Raw genomic sequence first — 18,643 nt, 5'->3', positions numbered from 1 at the left:
TTATTACTCTGGGTGTGTGCTGATGGACATGTGCGAAAGCAGGTGTGCACACCAAGGCACATGTGTTGGAAGTCAGAGCACGCCTTTCAGAGGTGGCATCATCCCTTCCATATGCGTGAGCCTCATCTGACTCCGAGAGGAACCTGTCCTCAGAAGCAGGGAACTTGTGCCCTGGGTGCTCTGTGGTTGGGCTGGATCCCAGCAACATCTGGATGCCTGTGTGAAATCCCGTGACTCCTGAAGACTTCCTAACCATCTCCCCTTTTCTCTGTCTGGCAGTTACCCGGCTGTATGTGACTTCCTGCAGCACAATAATTTGTTGTCCATACTCCGAGCCCACGAAGCCCAGGATGCAGGGTGAGCATTACTGAGGATTATCAATGATAGCCATTTTGTCAGGTGTTCTTGTGCTAGCGTAGGCAGTGCAGACTCGCTCTGACCAGGCATATACCCAGGAGGAACTACATTTAAAACGTCTAAGTGCATAACTGCTGATACCTACTTTTCCATTTATGTTTACAAATGTAAGTTAAGTTCATAACATATGTTAGGCATATGAAACTCTTACCTCCCCTTACTTCCAATTTTAGCAATTATTGTAATCCCCAGGAGATCATCGTCTGCTTCTTGGTCTCAGTTCACAATGGTAATGAGCATCACTAATATTTAAAAGATATAATAATTTGTAGAGTTTTATAAGGGTTACATGCAGACATTTACTAAATGAAAGAAAGCAAAATAGATATTCTATCAAACAGTTCTCCGGAATTAATTTTGTATTTGGTGAACTCTTAAAACCTATGTTTGAGGGTCTGGAAAACTAAGAAACGTCAAGTGTTTTCCTTAAAGAGTTTTGAACCTGAGTGAGAGGAAGAGGAAGGGAGATTCATCTTAGTTCTTGAGGTCTGGTCTCCTTCCCTGACAGGCTTCGTGGAGAGGCCTTTGATTGCCTTAGAAAAAGAATAAACTCATCCTTTGGATTTTGAATTTTCTGAAAAGTAAGAGCACTTATAATATGTGTGCCGACCTGGGATATTTGTGCCTTTGAATGGTGGCCCATTAAAGTGCATGTCCCTGAAACATGACACAAACTCAGGTTCTCCTGAGCTGTGACTTAGCCTGTAGGAGCTGAGCTGGCATTGTACAGTCAGTGGCTGTCGCTGCTCATTGAAGTAACCTGTTTGTTCATGCACATTGTCAGGGTCGTTCGCACTTCTCGGGGTGACAGTGTGCCCTGTCATTTTGGGTGTCTTTTCCATGAGGGTAGACATCGAGAACAGAAGTTTTTAACCACATTACATACAGGAGATGGTTTCCTTAACCAGCCATTGTCAATTAGCATCAAATATTTTTTGTTTAAAATGAGGAAATTGGGGACATATGTAATTTTGTTTGTTTGTTTGTTTGTTTGTTTGTTGTTCCCTTTGGTGAAGGGTAGGAATACCTGTGCCTTGACCCACTACTCTTAAATCATGAATCCCACCGCTCCCATACAGAGTCTGCGATTTCTATTGTCACATTGCTTTTGAAGAAAGTTTTCTTTTTCCTATGGGAAGGGAAAGGCCTGTCTTACTCCCACTATGGCAACCCCTGCCTCTGCCCCAATAAAAGCATAATTCCATAAACAAAATACATCTGAAATAGCTTAAAAGGTTTTTAATAGAGTGTTTCTTTTGGGAAAAAGCAGTGTGTATCTCCAGAAAGAAAAAAAAAATCAAAATCTGCTTAAAATTAAACCTTTAAAGTGGCTGTCTGTATAAAGGTACAGTTTGGGAGTACTTTTAGAACTCAGTTACATTAAGATACCAGAAAACAAACAAACAAAACAAAACAAACAACAAGAAAGCAAGCCGAAGAAATGATAAGGTTTTGTTGTAGAAGAATGCTTCTAAACTGATATTCCTAAATTTGTAAGACAGAAATCATGAAGTGTATTTTCCTGGTGGTAAAAGAAGAGCCCTCACCTTTAGCTCTTTTTCGGTAGATAATTACAGTGTTATATTATGAATTATTTTTATCCTGATACAGGAAAAGTAGCAGGGTGGCCTCTCATGAATGTTCATTACCGATTGATTAATTCTCACCCTGGTGAGACAATAATCTTTGCTGTGCAGACACCAGCAGGGCCTGGTAATAAATAAAGTTCGAAAATAGAAAGTCTCAGTAAAATTCATGGTTTTAATGAGACATTCTTTGAAGAGGAAAAGAAAAAAGAAAACCACTGTGCCTTAGGAAATCACTAGCCAAAGGTTCATATGTAACCTTATTCAGAATAGTTTACAGAATGCCTGACCTGGGCTTAGTGCTTCCTCTCCCTGTCCCCTTCACCTGACTCGATTGGCCACTCTATGAAAACCACAGAGGCTGTGGCAGCCTCTGCCTTTCGTGTTGCACACCTGAAAATGAACTAGAACTCCCCTGAGTTCCGCCCATCCCCGCCGAGGTTTGCCAAGTTTCAGAGATAGACCCATTTGGAAACCACATGTGTGATTCTAGATTAACATTCTCGTCTCTTCTGAAATAGATCGATGCCTATGTTCAAAAGACTTAGAGACGTTTTATTTAATGCGTGTCGTCGGATCCTCTTTGAGAGACAGAATGTAACTAACTCCCTGGTGGCAGGGGTGTACGACGGTGTCCACGCGCAGCTCGCTTATGACCTTGTGTTTGTTGTCTGTAGGTACCGCATGTACAGGAAAAGCCAAACAACAGGCTTCCCGTCTCTAATTACAATCTTCTCGGCACCAAATTACTTAGATGTGTACAATAATAAAGGTAAGTGAGACTCCTTGGCGATGTCTTAAGTAGTGTGCACCTCCGGGCTTAAACTGATTCTGACTTGAGCGTTAACATTTTAAACTCGTCTACTTTTTGTCGATCCCTTATATACTTATGGAAATGGGTTCAAATATTTGGAGCTGAAATCCATACCCTGATGCTTTCAAAATATTTTCTACATTTTGTTTAATCAGTAGAGACGCTCTCTCTTCTACGTGGACGGAACTGTAAATTATGCTCCTTTACAAAAGCTAAATTTGTATACTTAACATGGGATTGTGTTTGTTCAGCAAAGGCCTGTCTATCAAAAAGGAAGTCACAGCTTTAAATTCCAATTCTATTTATTGAACCCCTACTATGAGTCACTTTCTGAGCTGACCAAGTGCAGGGTCAACTCCTTAAAAAGAATCTTCCTCTATGCAAAGTGAGTGCCTGTAGTCAGTTGCCTCTCACAGAATCACTCATCCGGCATGTCCTGAATTGGAATACTCCCCACAGCGTGGACTTCATTTCTGAAATGCCCTACCTGCTTTCCGAAACAGGGAAGCCGGAGGGCATCATGTCCTTCTATAAGGAAAGGACAGATGAAGGGATTGGGACCTTCCTTTCTCCAGAAAGCCATCCTGGTCCAAACACGACATATTCTACCTGTTTTCAGGGCAGATGATAAAGTGTGCAGAAAGGATTAAGTCTAGTAGCCATTGGTCTGGGTATGACAGAGGTCATGTCTCTGAGTGTGCGTTTTAGAAATTAAGAAAAAGAGAAGTCAGTCAAATAATACATGATATGAGGTGAGGTTCAGACAGGGTGGGGGAAAGGGAATCTTGTTCCTGAAACTGGAACAAGCATCTTTGAAAGCGGAATTCAAACAATCCCTGTACCTCAGCTAATGTGATCGACGTCCTCTTACAGAACATGTGGTCCAAGCCTTGGCCCTGACAGCACCCAGAAGCTGGAGGAGGCCACCTTCCCCAATAGGACAATTGAATAAATAATAGTGAAAAGCAGGGAAAGGGGCTTCACTTCAGTGAGCTCATGCTGGGGACAGGGACAGAGAGGTACTGACCCTGCCCTTCCAAGTGCATCTTTAGGGTCCTGACATGGAATTGAGGTAAGAAGTATATCGGCCCTGAAGCTGTCCTGGTCACGCTGTGGTTCAGGTCATCATTGCCATCTGGCTCTGGCTGCTCTTCCAAGGTGATCTGACAGTTGTCAGCGCTAAGTGGATTCTCTTTCCGGGACACATGTGTCCCCTCTGGCTGGCACCAATTTATTCTTCTCCCAGCATAAGAGTTCTGGGGAAATTCAGTAGCGTAAGAGCTCAAACGTGGGGCATAAGTGCATCTTTGGAATATTTTTCTTCCTGTCAGGACAGTTATGCTCTTGCTCGGAGCCTGGAGCCCAGAAAACCCTATAAAGGCCTTGGCCTCCATTATTCCCAGGTGTCTGTGGATTACTCGACTGTTTGTGCATTTACTGGCCTTATATATTCTACTCTGTGTGCATGGTTCTTCCTCCTGCTCAGAGCCAAAGCATGATCCCAGTAACTTCTCATGCTACCAGGAATCGTGCCCCCTTATGCTTCTCTCTGCATGCCTCTTTTACCTGCAGTGAGTGGATTCTACGCTCAGACCTTCCTCTCAGCCCAGTGAGTGAAGAAGGCTAAATGGCATGTGCTATAGCCACGTAATCTTGTGTAAGACCACACTGACTGTGATGGCCTGAAACTAAGGAGCATAGACATCCATGGGCATACAGCACCCATATCATAGGTGGTTCCCAGAAAAGATGTGCTGTCCTTAGAGAGGCAAGAACGCCCAATACAACAGAGCATATTCTCTGTATGCTGTGTGCTCAGAGGCAGTCCATAAAGCAAGAGGCTGGGGAGTCACTAATGACGTCAACCGAGGGGATCCACATGAAATGCATTTGACAAGAAGTAATTCTCTGAATGGAAAAAGCCTTGTTTAAAATATTGATCTGGGCATAAAACAGTGCTCAAATTTTATAGAAAAGATATAAAAAGTAAAGGCTGATAAATTTTTTTAAGCAACAAACTTATTTTGGATTAAACTAATAAAAGCTAATCGTTTGGATTAGTTACGTGAAGCTTTTCAGTGTTTCCCAGGGCAATGACACTGGCCAGAACATTGGCCACCATGCTCCTGTAATCTACCTTAAGTGTATGAATTTACGTATTGTGCTAGAGCATTTCCTTCAGTTTTCTACTAAGCCTAAGGAGCAGTGGGTGGCACATACTTATCTCTAATGTCAGCACTTGGGACGGGGAGGCATTCTGATCAAGAGAGTAAGGTCATCATTAGCTAGCAATTTCCAGCCTAACCTGGGCTCCATGATGTCATATGGCAACAAAACAATAGACAAAAACACCCAAGGAACAAAATGCCTTCGCTAAATGCTTTCTGGATAGACGGTGCCTGGCAAATAGCGTGAATTATTGACAATTAAATAAAACCCAACCTATTAAAATGAAGGCAACTCCATGCCATTCCATAATGTCCTTAGACACTTCCCATTCTCCTATGAAGCATTGTTTCTCCGTGCAGATAGTGGCTTCTCACACTCTGGCTATGTTGCCTCTGTGCACAGTTCCAATGTGACAAGTCAGGGACTTGAGCACAGAACAAGGTGCTCCACCATCTTTGAGATTTCTGTGGACCTTAGCTCTGATCTTTTGCTGTGGGTAAGCCATGGTCCTTCAGGAAGAGGATAGAACTGTTTGCATTCAGGGAACCTTTTCATAAAGCAGAATTTCTCTCAAGAGAACAGAGAGACTAAAAGGAAAAAAAAAGGTGTATTCTTCAGTAGGAACATAATGTCAAAAGACTTTTGTGTCAGATTTCTGAAGCACTTTAAAGCTATTATGCTAGCAGCTTATACAGTACATGGGGGTGGGAGTCCATTATTCACGGCTGCAGTGCAGATTGTTAATTTGAATAAAACCGATGTTAACTAGAAATTTAAAAAGTCGTGCAATAAAACTGAGTTGCAAGGCTTTCCACCACGTAGTCAAGGGAAGAGTAAGAGTGAGAATTCTGTCAGTTAATCTCTATGATGAGACGATGACCACCAAGAACATTAGTTCTACGATAGTAAATGGAGCACCTGCAAAGTAAGGCAATTTTAGGACGAATGCTAGCTGTGATCAGAAGTGTGTTTGACATGTAGTCATTCCCATTAGTAACGTCCTCTTGCCTGCGGTGGACCAGCGGCATTTGGAAAGTTGGTGGGACTAAACATCTTACCCTTTGTGGCCCCCTCATTAACCAAGCCATTGCCTGTCCTTTCCCGTCTGCCTTATCACAGTTACTTTCTCATGACCCGCAACCCTGAATCCTTTCTCCCCGCACTCTGACAGCTCTTGTGAGATGCTAGGGCAAAAGGTGGACACTTAGGTCACAGTTATCCCGTCCTGCGAGAAGCCCATTTACATTTACTCCTCTATAAAGTGAAGGAGAAAATGATCTTCTGTAAATAATGAATGGAGCTGTGCATCACGAGAGGTCCGTCACTGTTGTATGTTTCCTGTTATAAGCTGCCACGTGTTAGTGCACGGCTTCTCAGGAGCTGTCACGAAATTAGTACATCTGTCCCTTTACAGTCTCACCACATACTGCTTAGAATACACAAAGGATCTCCTTCCTTCTTTATAACCTGCAAAAGCAAACTTGAGCAGTCTTTCAGCTTACTGCCCTGAACAAATTTCAAGTTCGCATCTAGCCACATACCTCTTCCCATTTAAACTCATTTGCTTCCACCCTTATCCATTTCAGTAGAGTAAATGCACCCATAAGGACACAACATTTCCACCTCTCCTTCTATTTACTGAGCTCTGCTCCACGTAGGTCGACGTTGGAAGCCAGTTGTTAAATAGGGTCATTTCAGACACATATTCACTGGCAGTCTATGTAAACATCTCATGTGTGGGAAACTCATAAATTAGAAAATGACACATTAGGACATAAAATCTAATATTCCCACTACTGGTTTAATCAGTTAATTGTGTGTATGTGTGTGTGAATACAAATATGTGCTTGCTGTAGGATACATGTGGCTGTCAGATGAAGGCTTTCAGGAATCACTTGTCTCCTGTCCCCTGGTGGGACCTGAGCATTGAACTCTCATCATCAAGACCCTGTGTCAGCACCCCTGCCTGCTAAGCCATCTCGCCAGCATCTACTCTGCATTTTAATTGATTTGATCCATGTAGAACTCTTGTGTCTTTACTGGAACAGCGCTCCCCCGTTTGTAAAAACCATTACCTAATGAGTGTGGTCAGTGAGGTAATTACAAGCCTCCAGCAAGGAAATAGCACAAGTGAGATATACTCGCTTTGCATTGTTCGTTGATGATACAGTTACTGAATTTCATTTTTCAAGATTATATAAAATGAAGTATTATGAAAGTACAGTAAAGAAACATAATGCATTGTAAGCTAATATAACAATTTCTTAAAGTATTTTTAAACCGTATTTTATTTTAAGTATATGGGTGTCCTGCCTGAATACATATCTGTGCCCCATATACATGCAGTACCCAAGAGGGCCGAGAGAGGACATCAGATCCCCTGGAACTGGAAGGACAGGTGGTTGGGAGCAGCCATGTGGGTGCCGAGACTCCAACGAGGTCCTCTGGAGTCACCAGTGCTCTTAACCACTAAGCCATCTCTCCAGGCCCTTAACAATTTTTATAATATCCCGAAAGAGTAATAATTATAAAGTGTATTAATAATCCATTAGGTACATAAAATGAGCCTGAGAGGTTTCTTAGGGATAGCTACATTAGCCATTCTACCCAAATCTTGTTTTCTGTTTTGTACTGATTTAAAATTTTATTTTATTTATTTTTAATTTTTTGAGTTTCCATGCCTCTTCTCTGTCATGTTGAATCCTGTTTCACACAGATCCACTGCAGAGTGTTCTGGGACAACTGGGGATGTACGCTGATACACTAAATGCATTTATAATTAATCGAGCTATTGTTTAGATTATTGACTGAACCTACTAATCTAGGAATGACCACACAGCATTTAACACAGAAGAAAGACATAACAATATAGATTCAGTGAGGGGCTGGTATTGCCAACCCCAAGAGCTTCTTGACCTTTCCCCAAGACCGTGTTACTCAGCTGGCGAGGCTTTGCTTCCATGGAGAATGGTGTTGCTGGTAGGCAGGTATGCGGCCACATGTAATAAGGTAACCATGTCCAGGACATAGTTATCTATGTGCAGTTATAGGGCAGCCTTTCACTTACAAGGCTGTACAAGCCTCGAGCTGGAGCTTATGGTGGCCTTGGTAGTTCTGTTATGACACCCTTAGGTCTGAGTCACCGTTGAGTCTGTATACCTCACTTCCTCTCTGTGCTGACACAGTGCCACTTCCCTGGTTCCCACCTGTGCCCTCTAGACTTCCGCTCCTGTATAATTAGCTCTGGTTTCATGTCCTTTGGAAGCCATCTTTGAGTTTAACCTACTTCCCTCTCCTGCTGTCTTTTCCCTTTTCCTTGCATCTTCTGTTTCCTTTCCTTGATCTTCCACACAGCTGAGTATCAGCTCACACAAATGCGATATGCATGACCATAAATGAAGAAAAGAATAATACATCTTCACCCTTCCTTTCTTTCTTTCTTTCTTTCTTTCTTTCTTTCTTTCTTTCTTTCTTTCTTTCTTTCTTTCACCACGTTACCCTAAATTCTGCATGTGAATAATCACCATGTTTAGAGTTGGCTGGTCCTGTGCTCAGAAAGCAAAACACAGAAACTGTGACTGAAGAGTCCCACCAAAAATCCACCAAGCAAATGGAAGTCCATCCTGCGCAAGACCTGTGTCAGAAAAATAAAACTTTAAGAACAGTGAAGGACTGGAAAGAAACACATTGATAGGATGTTTGTCTAGCAGGAACAAAACTCAAGTCCAGTCCAAGAATGGACAGAAAAAGAAAGAAGGGATTTATGCACTGAAACAAATGTGTATGTGTGTGTGTGCATTTGTGTGTGTGTGTGTGTGTGTGTGTGTGTGTGTGCATTTGTGTGTGCATGTGTGCATGGGCGTCCTAAGATTAGCTCAGTGTTTCACAGAAGTATCCGGCACACTCTTCTTCATTCATTGTGTAATACGGTATCATCCAAATTTTACACAAAGAGGTAGACAACAAAGTTTTAAAAGGTGTTTTAAGTTTTATGAAGAATGCACTTATACAAATAATAACTATATGGAGGTTAGAAATGCACTCCCATCTACTGATTAAGGAAACTATGGCACATGGACACATTGTGATATGCCTATGTTCCCCTGGTATTTACGGTAGAACTTAGATCGCTAACTACACAAAAGTAATAATGATCAATAGCTCAGTAAGTTGATGATCAGTTTGCTGCATTGCAGCAAGCCTTGTGCTGTGTATGTTTCTGAACATGGGCTACATCCTTTAGATATGTAGCAAAGCTTACAGTTTATAAAACCGGGATTGCATTTTAAGCAACACATATTGGTTATGGCAAATAATAGTAAAAAGTCGTTGTCTTAATCATGACATGGAATGGACTAATTAAATGCCTATGAAGAACTCTGTATTGGGTACTGGTTCACATAGTAAACCAGTTAGAAATATCATACTAAAGAATATCACTGTGGACAAATTACCTAGAAACTGAAGGCTTGAAGTCTAACTCGACAATGACTGAGCATGCATTTTGCATCTAAATGTGTGCTGGGTAGAATGACCTGCAGAGGCATTCTGTCACCACATATAGTACCTTCCATGGCTTGTTTAGTTACTCTCTGACTAAGCCATTGACCGTCTTACTATCTTAAATGAAAAATATCAAGGAGGACATAGAGGGGAAGCCAGAAACTGAAGTTAGAGTTAGGTTTAGATCCAAGGGACCATGGAATCTGTTCATAGAAGACACACATACTGTGGAGAAGTGTGCATGCATAGAATATACATACATGCATACATACACATGTTTATATAATAATAAATGGAAATTGTGTGGCCCAAGAGTAATCATTAGAAGATGCAAGGTATTTCTGCAAAGATCAGAAAGACCTTGCCTGTGGTGTCCTGCACAGGTCACAGGCCGCTCCTAGTCATAGGCATAGTCCTGCACAGGTCATAGATTCCTCCTAGAAAGTATCTTGAACACACAGGGCTTACAGCAAGACTTTCCTCCCAGGCTTTTTGCCTCCTTCTGTGAAGGTGGGACTTTGCAAAGGAACTTTTGCAAGGAATGCACTGATGCTAGGTTTGCTGCTAGAGCATCTGTGGGTGGAACAATTGGAAGGAAATCACATCCTGGATCTGTCATGCATTTTCTTTTGCTATTTCTGGATAGATTGTGGTGACTGTGCTTCTAGCAGGCCACATTTGTATCTTTCGCACTCTTATTGCTTTTCTTTCCCTCTTCTCCGTCTCTTTAAGGTGGAAGTAGATGATCAATTGCAGATAAGGAAATGATGTTAACAAGGGTGAGAAAAGAATAAAATGCAAGTTGTCGGGAGTCTCCCTTTAGATTCTGATGCTCTTCCACTTGTTCTTGCTTTGTAACCAGCTTCTCTGGTTCTTCATGTTGATGGGGGAAGGTGTTGATAACTTTTACTATTCATGTTATGAAGTTTGCGTGTGCGTGTGTGTGTGTGTGTGTGTGTGTGTGTGTGTGTGTGTGTGTGTGTGTGTGTGTGCCTTAACAATTTTAAAATCACAGAAACCCCTTGGTTCTAAGGCTCTGACTATAGTCTGAGAGACACTGCAACCGCATCGTGAATATGCTGTATTCCCTGAGCTCCACTGGATACCAGGAGCCAGTGATGCCACTGAAAGTACAAGAGGACTTAAGATAAGGGTCCATAGTAGAGTCTTTGCCTTGTTTCACAGCTTTGCAGTAAGTATATAAGATCCAGTATCCATCCCACAAGCAGGTCAGGGCCCTTGGTTGCTGTTTTAAAATACAAAGAAACATGCCTTTGCGATGGAGTTCTGCAGGTATGATAAAAATGATTGGACTAAATAATCACGTAATTCTAAAATGACTTATTCTGACATCACAAGAAGATTGAGCAGGGCGGCTTCCACATGCATAGGATTCAGATTCTTTCCAAAGCCTCAGTCTCTTCGGGCAGATTTTCACACCAGCAGCTCCAAGAGAGAACCGTTTGTTCTGTGCCGTCTGGTCTGCTGGAAGTCAGGGCGAATAACTTATCCCTGCCCACAAATGTGTCCTGGTGTCTCTGCATCTCTCTGGGACGAAGTGTAAGAGAAGGGGGATTTTAGGAACCTGCTGGTGGAATGGAGAGGCTCCTGATTGGTAGACAGGACATGTTTTTATTGTTGCTGTTGATTCTTTGTTTCTTCCTTAAGTCTTAGCAGGTGTCCCCCAAGTTTTTGTGGCAATTCAATCATCTATATTGTGTTCAATGCACTGGGCGGGGTGCTTGTGTCTCAAATACATCTGAGGAACCTGCACTGTTAAGGCTTCAGTTGCATTTTGCAATCCCAGTGACAGTCAGGGGCAGGTGTCAAGGAAGGAAGGTGTGGGAGTTGGAGGATGAAATGTTAACTGTGAATTTCGTGAATGTAGATTGCTTCCTACTAATTTGATTAATTTTTATGCATTGTGATGATGTATAGTTATTGTTAAAAAAAACCACAAATCTATGAGTAACTTATAAGTACAGGATTGTTCAAAGGATTCTCTCACAAACATGCCGTGTCAGTGGAGAAAAGAAAACCTGTTGTGGTTCAGCATTTTAAGTTAAAGATTCATTTTTTAATTGCAGAGAATAAGAGAAAGTCTATTTAGTAATTGCCTAAACAATTATTAAGAACATTGCTCACCCATCAGATTAATAATGAAGTTTTTCTTCTGAAAGTCTGTTAACACCACTCAAGTGGGAAAGAGGTCATATAAAGCTTCTAGATCAGCAGTTCTCAGTCTGTGTGTCATGACCCCTAGAGGGGTCACGTATCAGCTATCCTGCATATCAGATATTTATACTGTGATTCATAGCAGTAGCAAAATGATAGTTATAAAATAGCAACAAAATAATTTTATTTGTTGGGGGTCATCACAACATGAGGAACTGTGTATTTAAGGGTTGTAGCATTAGGAAGGTTGAGAACCACTAGCCTAGTAAACCCATGTGTTCAGGTAAGGAAACAACCCTAATCTAGGGACTTTAAGTGACCCTGAGTGTCCTAAGTAATTATTTATAGACTATACCACTAGCTGTCTAGCCATGTGTCCTTTCAGACTTCTGTTTGTCAACACAGAGAGTAATGGAAAAGGAAAAGGAGACTCCAAACACTGAGAGACATTGAATGCTTTGTGCCCTTACGGTAGGTGTATATATATTAGCTAGATGATGTGGATTTGGGCCAAAGTTGACATTTTACTGGTTTGAAAGTGTAGTTGAGTAGCTCACTTCACTTATTCACAAATCAGGAGAACACTTTAGTAAAACATTGTGATTATGTGTGTCAAGGTTCAAACCGAATGGCCTGCTCCGCCTAGAGGCCAAGTGGAGTGACTGTAGAAATGCATCATTCCAATCATAAACAAATGAAATAAGCAGTATTGGCTTCCTCAGGAGGTACTGAACGAACCCTTGTTGGAACAGCTCCCTCTTACCACCAAGCTGCTCTGCAAAACACAACTTGTCCTCAAGTCACTCAACAGGGCATTGCGAATTTGCATCCTGCTTCACTGCAGCTTGTACTTTGGCAAAAGTTGAGCCATCTTTAAATATGAATACCACATCCAAAGTTAAATTAGTATCACAGCTAGGACTAGCATCGGTGCATGTATAATTCATGAAGGACAGCAGGTAACTGTGGAGAAGGAATGGGCTTCCTGTCAGGAGAAGGAAGCGGGTGAGATCCACCAGTCTTGGCTTGCATGATCGGAGCAAGTTTCTCCATTTCCCTACTGCAATTGCTCTGTCTTCAGCTACAGACACACACACACACACACACACACACACACACACACACACACACACAAACACACACACACACACACACACACATGTATTGGCTTAGCTTCTCAGATTTCTTTTGGGGATCAAATGAAATATTATACGACGATTCTCCCTGTTCTACATCCAGGGAAGTTAATCACACTTTAGTTCTACCTGGGTAGCAACTAGGAAAAGACCCTCAGACCTTCTGAGAATAGATCCACAGATGCTCAAGGACCTTGCGTAAAATGGCACAGTGCATGCTTACCTTACAAACATTATCTCCCATCAGTCAGTGCGCCCTGCGCGATGGCAGTGTTCTGCGAGAGGTTGCTGTGCTTAGTTGTTTAGGGACTGAGGGCAAGAAAGAGAAGTTGGCACGCGTTCAGTATGGGCACACTTATTCTTCTTCTCAGGCCTTTGCATGCAGGCTTGGCGAATTCCATGTCTGGCAAGGGCCAGCCACACTTCCCTTCTTTTCTCCTGCGAGCCCACAACCTGATGTTAATAAAAAGTTGGGGAGGGAGGCAATGGAGGGACAATTACTCTGAAAAGACAGATTTGAGCCTTAAAAGGTGGGGTTTTTTTTTAAGATATAAAAACAAATGCAATGGTAACAAATTCTAAAAAGTCATTAGCACAAATCTTTTTTCTCAGATAGTTAATGTCAGACACTAGCAATACTTTGTCCTGAAGATCAGAATGTGGTAATTTGTCACGGTGTTTTTATGGAGTTTTTTGGTTGTTATTGTTGTTTTGCCAAATGGCATGTTGCATAAATAATAGAACAATTTCCTGAAATATATGCAGGATTCAGAATACTATCAGAATAGAAGAATTTCTACTGCCTTGCTGTCTGAGCGAACTGTACCATCTGTGTTCCTAAAGTGGCTGTTTCTGTTTTCTGGGGCTGTATTTGTCAACTAGGTCTAGAATTCAAGGCAAAGGCCTCACTGCACACAAGTCTGAGTTAACTGCCAGTTGCTAAAAGCATTGGTGTGTTAACAGTGCAGCTTGATACCTACAGCAGGCAAATCACGACATAAAAAGATGTGCGTTTCCTGGACTTGGACACTAATCAAGTCTACCTGAAAGATTAATGGCTGTCCTGAGAAACGGTTTCAGAGACAGTGGTCATTGGCACGCATCCAGGTCCAGGATACACAGGGTAAAAACAACAAGTGTCTTATGTGAAGGAGACTGACGGGATGGGTGAGGGGCTATTTGCTTGAGAGACTATTGTAGAAGGAATAGCAGCATCTGTGTCAGCCTGTCAAATCTAGTCTGAGTAAAATGGAATAGGAGACCAAAAACCTGCAGCCTGTTTTATGATACCTGTCCTTTAAAACAGGGGGAGAGGTAAGCCAATACATTTATGTGGAATAACCCTGATCAAAGTTCCCTAACAGGTGTGGCATCTGAGTGCACGCCAAAGTCTTACAATTCATGGAAGGGAGGTGATCTGTCTATCAAAGAGAACCAGAAAGGGCTTCACTGAGCTGATAGCATTTGGACTGCACTGTACTGTGGGGAGGGCTTGGATTTCTGAGACAGAAAATGTCCCAGATGAAGAATCAGTTTTGAAAACATTGTTTCGTCAAGGACAGCGTTGTGCAAGAGGCCCTGCATTGCTGTGAAAGCTCAAACCCACTCATAGCCTTTAATAGCTATTAAAGGCTTTTGTTCTGTTATCGGTCATCACACGCTATAACATATTCCCCATATAAAAGTCAACCTAAAATTACAATGTAATAAAACAACTTTCTGCGTATTCAACTAGTCAATGTAAATAGCCTGTTTTATATCACTCGCGATCTACTCATTACACACCATCAATATACTACTCGTCATGCTGGAGATGGATAATCAGAATGAAGTCTTGCATAAATCAGGCAGGTTGGAAATGAGACCGCATCCTTATTGAAAGGCTTTCATTTCGGGGGAAATATATTTGTGCTGTGTCCTAAGGTCAGTGAGTAGAAAATGCAGGTGTAAGTTCAGCCTGTCTGTCCCATAAGATAACGTTGTCAATTAGTAAGCTAGGAGTCTCTGCTGAAACACATGACTCAACTGTCCCTGAAATTGCTTACGCCCTCCTCATCCTGTATGTGTTGGCCAGGATTGGCTCTTGGGCTTCTCTGTGTATTTAGGAGTAAGCATAGCCCTGCTCGTGTGAGATTCTGTGCAGGGCAGAGAGAAGCAGGCAGCTTTGCTCCTGGAGGCCTTGGCTGCTCCAGCCTATTCAGAAGTGGGGGCTAGAGTCAACACAGTGTTATTTCATATGGTATCAGATCCAAATATCTGCCTGTATTTAATAAAAATATGTAATTTACGCTGATTAATGTAACAATTGTTATTGTTACGGGGGCGGGGGGGGGAGGATATGTTTTTGCTGAGAAGGAGAGTCAGAGAGAGAGAATCCAGTATGGGCAGAGCTTACTAAATTATGTCAGACCAACTTAGCATTACCACCTTTTTCTTATCATCAGGGGGTAAGGAAGACTAGAATGTTCCGGGCTACAGGAGACTCTTGATCTTGATTCCTGATAATTGCTTAACTACATTACAAAAAAATATTTTCCAAATGATAATGTCATTTCAAATTACCGCTCACACATTGCACTCGCGGTAGCAGCCTCTAAGGAGTAAGGCTTAGGTTCATAAATCAAGAAATCAGGGCTGATGAGGCCATTCATATTCATGGTTTGGTTCTTCGTTCGAATGGTTGAGTTTGCCTGACCCACTACACGTGTGGATAAACAGAGACGCGTGCTGACGGCTGTCCTCCTGTTCTGTCTTGCTGCAGCTGCAGTGTTGAAGTACGAGAACAACGTGATGAACATCAGGCAGTTCAACTGCTCCCCCATCCGTACTGGCTCCCAAATTTCATGGATGTTTTCACCTGGTCGCTGCCATTTGTTGGGGAGAAAGGTAGGCTGTAAAGCCCTGAGCTGCTCTTAATAAGAGGTCCTGGGAAGAACCGAGAGCTGTTCTGTTACCGCAACATTGGGGACAGAAGTGGTGTGGTCTAACAGGTAACATTCAGTCTGTCCCATGAGAGGAAGGAGGCGACAGCTTGCCCTGTGTCTGGTGACCTGGTGCCATGAGTGGATTCAGAGGAACAGTCCCAGTTGAACAATGGCCTTCTAAAATAGTAGAAATAAAGTGTTAGCAGGGCTCAGCCCATTCCTTCCTACTCTTTGGTCCTGTAGTCCCGAAGTCATGTTGTCTTCTCACAAATGAGGACAGTCATGCTTTCCTTGTGTTTCTCTCATGAGTAACCACGATTGTAGGCAGAGCTCAGTGCCCACAACACGCTGAAGGGTAGCATATGAAGCAACGGACCCACAGTTAATAAAAACAGCATTCTTCAGAATTGGGCTTTTTCACCCTTTTCCCCCACTCCTCTCTTACTACCATCCCCTCACTCTTCCCCCCATGGCCTGGTTTCTATTCCTTAACTTAAACTACAGCAAAAAAAATAATAATAATAAATCTATTAATTGATAGATATAGATAAATATGCAAAAGCCAGGAGCCCCTGGGCCAGGAGGCCTAACTGACAGATTCATTCCTCATGTAGTCTGCCTTCAGTGGCCCGGTGTGAAGACAAATTTCCATGTACTTCAGAAAGTCAGGTCTGTGCACAGTTTTAGAGGAAAGCTGTGTGGTTTGTGAGAGCCTACAAGACTTTTGGAGGACTTTTTTTTTTTAAATAGCCGATGAAGGTTCTGCAAGGCAAGTGCTGAGTTATCAGATGAGTCGTGGGTGCCTTTGTAACAGTGTCCCAACCCACAGGACTCCATGCTCCAGCTTCCTATACCAGTCAGCTCCAGCCAACAGACTGTTGCCTGCTGTGGACTGAAGCAGTCCAGGTCCTGACAGCTACCGTGCACGATAGAACACCCTTTATGTGGGTGGTTTCTGTTAATTATTCAAACCTCGACCATATTTTATAAAAAGGAATCAATGATATATTGTAAACTATAATTTGGCTTTGATAATTAAGCTCTAGATGCATGTCGGCACCTCTGCCATTTCTCACCACGTGTCTTCGGTTGCTAAAGAAGATTTCTTGAGATGCTGTGTAACCTTAAAAACAGCTTCTGAAGGTGTGTGGGTCTGTCATCGCCTGCGTGATAAAACCCAACCAAATTTCAAGAAACATTAAGCGTGATAATATGCACGTAGCCAGGAAGGAGGGCAGCACACTGTTACGTAAACCTATTACCCTCTGTTTACTTTAGTAAATTCTGGTTCATCTCAAAGTATCCTAAAGCCTTTTTGGACATCAAATTTAATGATATTTCTATCAACATATTTATTTCTAAAAAAAAATCAATATTCCCAAATCTACTTCAAATGTATTAGCTCATCTATCAGCAGTTTTTATGAAATACACAGCTACTCACCTGTCACGGAGCTGGAATCTATGGAGGATTAGACAAATGAACTAAAAGTGGTCTGGCCGCCCAGTCTCCGCTGAACAGAAGTCTATGATCTAATCCACACCAGGTGGCATCATTGCGGAAATAAATACAAGATTCCAAGACAGGTCTCCTCTCCCTTGTAGATTTACTGGGCGCTCTCACTCAGCCTTCATTGGTCCCCACTACCCACACTTCCTGTTGACCTATATTTACTAAGTATCAGTAGGGGATTTCACAAGGATGAAATAACGATTTAATTTTTAAAAGCCTACGTGGGATCCGACAGCATCTTGTCTCTTGTGGTGCACGAAGGCAGATATAGATGCAGACGCTATGGACAGGAAGGGAAGCAGAGAAATGGCTTTATCTGAGACGTGCACAGGGGGCTAATGAGCGTTGACAGGGCAGCGAGCCACAGCTGGAAACCGTGTCTTGTCTTCCCTTTCTTCCATGTCTGGCCGCAGTGACTGAGATGCTGGTAAACGTCCTGAACATCTGCTCAGACGATGAACTGGGGTCAGAAGAAGACGGATTTGACGGTAAGAGCTTCAGCTTCGCGCTCAGCCCATCTGCCCTGTCGTCACTGAGGATCTCGGTGCTAACCCCAGTCATACGTTCTTTTAAGATTCCAGTTTATGTTTAAATCATAGTGGTGCACATGAAAGCATTTTGTCTGAGGTAAGAAGATGTCAGAAATAATACCACAAGAGGCTTGCCCCATTGCTTTGAAGCTGTTGTTGAAATGTAAGCCATCTTAATAACTGTCTTTCAGTGACCCATATTGCTATTGGATATCCTTTCACCTCCTTAAACAAACAAACAAACAAAAAAGGCAACCCTGTATTTTCCAGCACTCTCTCCTATCATTTATTTTGATATGTGTGGTAAAAGAAGGCATTTTCCTATGGGGAAGCGTGTGCTGAGGTCTGCTCTCTCCAGCACCCACTGCTCTGATCCGTCATTTCCACACGCTGCCCCCATGTCTTTAAAATTTTCATTTTATAAGCAATGCTGATATCCTCAACGGTTACTACTTTCTGTGTATTAATATATGGAGATGAATTCATGAGAGTCTTTAGCTTATTTTGCGATTCTGCAGATAGTTCAGTTACCTTTAAACACTAAGTTTTCTCCAAAGACAGAGAGGTCTGAGAGGTTAGGAACGAAAGGGAAGAGGACTGGGAGCCCTGGTGACGCATCTGAACCACGGGGAAGAGACAAAGATGTGGCAGGGGTTACACCATACTGGAGCAAACGTTCCTCATACATGCTAGTGTGCCCTGGCCTGTGGAGGGTACTGGGGATTCCTCTTTCCTTAGAGAAAGAGTCTTCATAGAGGAGCTGATGTGGGACAGATAGTGTCAATGGGATAAGACATAACAAATAAAGAAGAGAAACAAAAACAAAAGTTGATACTTTGATTAATTTAGATGAAGAGCCATTAAACAGTTCTTTAGT

The 18,643-nt window shown here is 42.4% G+C and overlaps 1 protein-coding gene across 1 annotated transcript in view; it reads left to right on the top strand.

The window, feature by feature from the left end:
- The window catches only part of Ppp3ca (protein phosphatase 3 catalytic subunit alpha), a 273,470-nt gene that overhangs the window by 220,715 nt on the left and 34,112 nt on the right, over positions 1–18,643 (top strand). The window contains 5 exon segments of the mRNA XM_032897274.1: positions 280–357; positions 2,681–2,775; positions 15,562–15,612; positions 15,615–15,686; positions 17,650–17,724. Coding sequence (XP_032753165.1) covers positions 280–357; positions 2,681–2,775; positions 15,562–15,612; positions 15,615–15,686; positions 17,650–17,724 — 371 coding nt within the window.

This window comes from Rattus rattus, chromosome 3 (genome assembly GCF_011064425.1).
Source record: "Rattus rattus isolate New Zealand chromosome 3, Rrattus_CSIRO_v1, whole genome shotgun sequence".
In the NCBI taxonomy this organism is placed as follows: domain Eukaryota; kingdom Metazoa; phylum Chordata; class Mammalia; order Rodentia; family Muridae; genus Rattus; species Rattus rattus.
The sequence above is the reverse complement of the archived record's forward strand: the minus strand, read 5'-3'. Positions and strand labels throughout refer to the sequence as shown.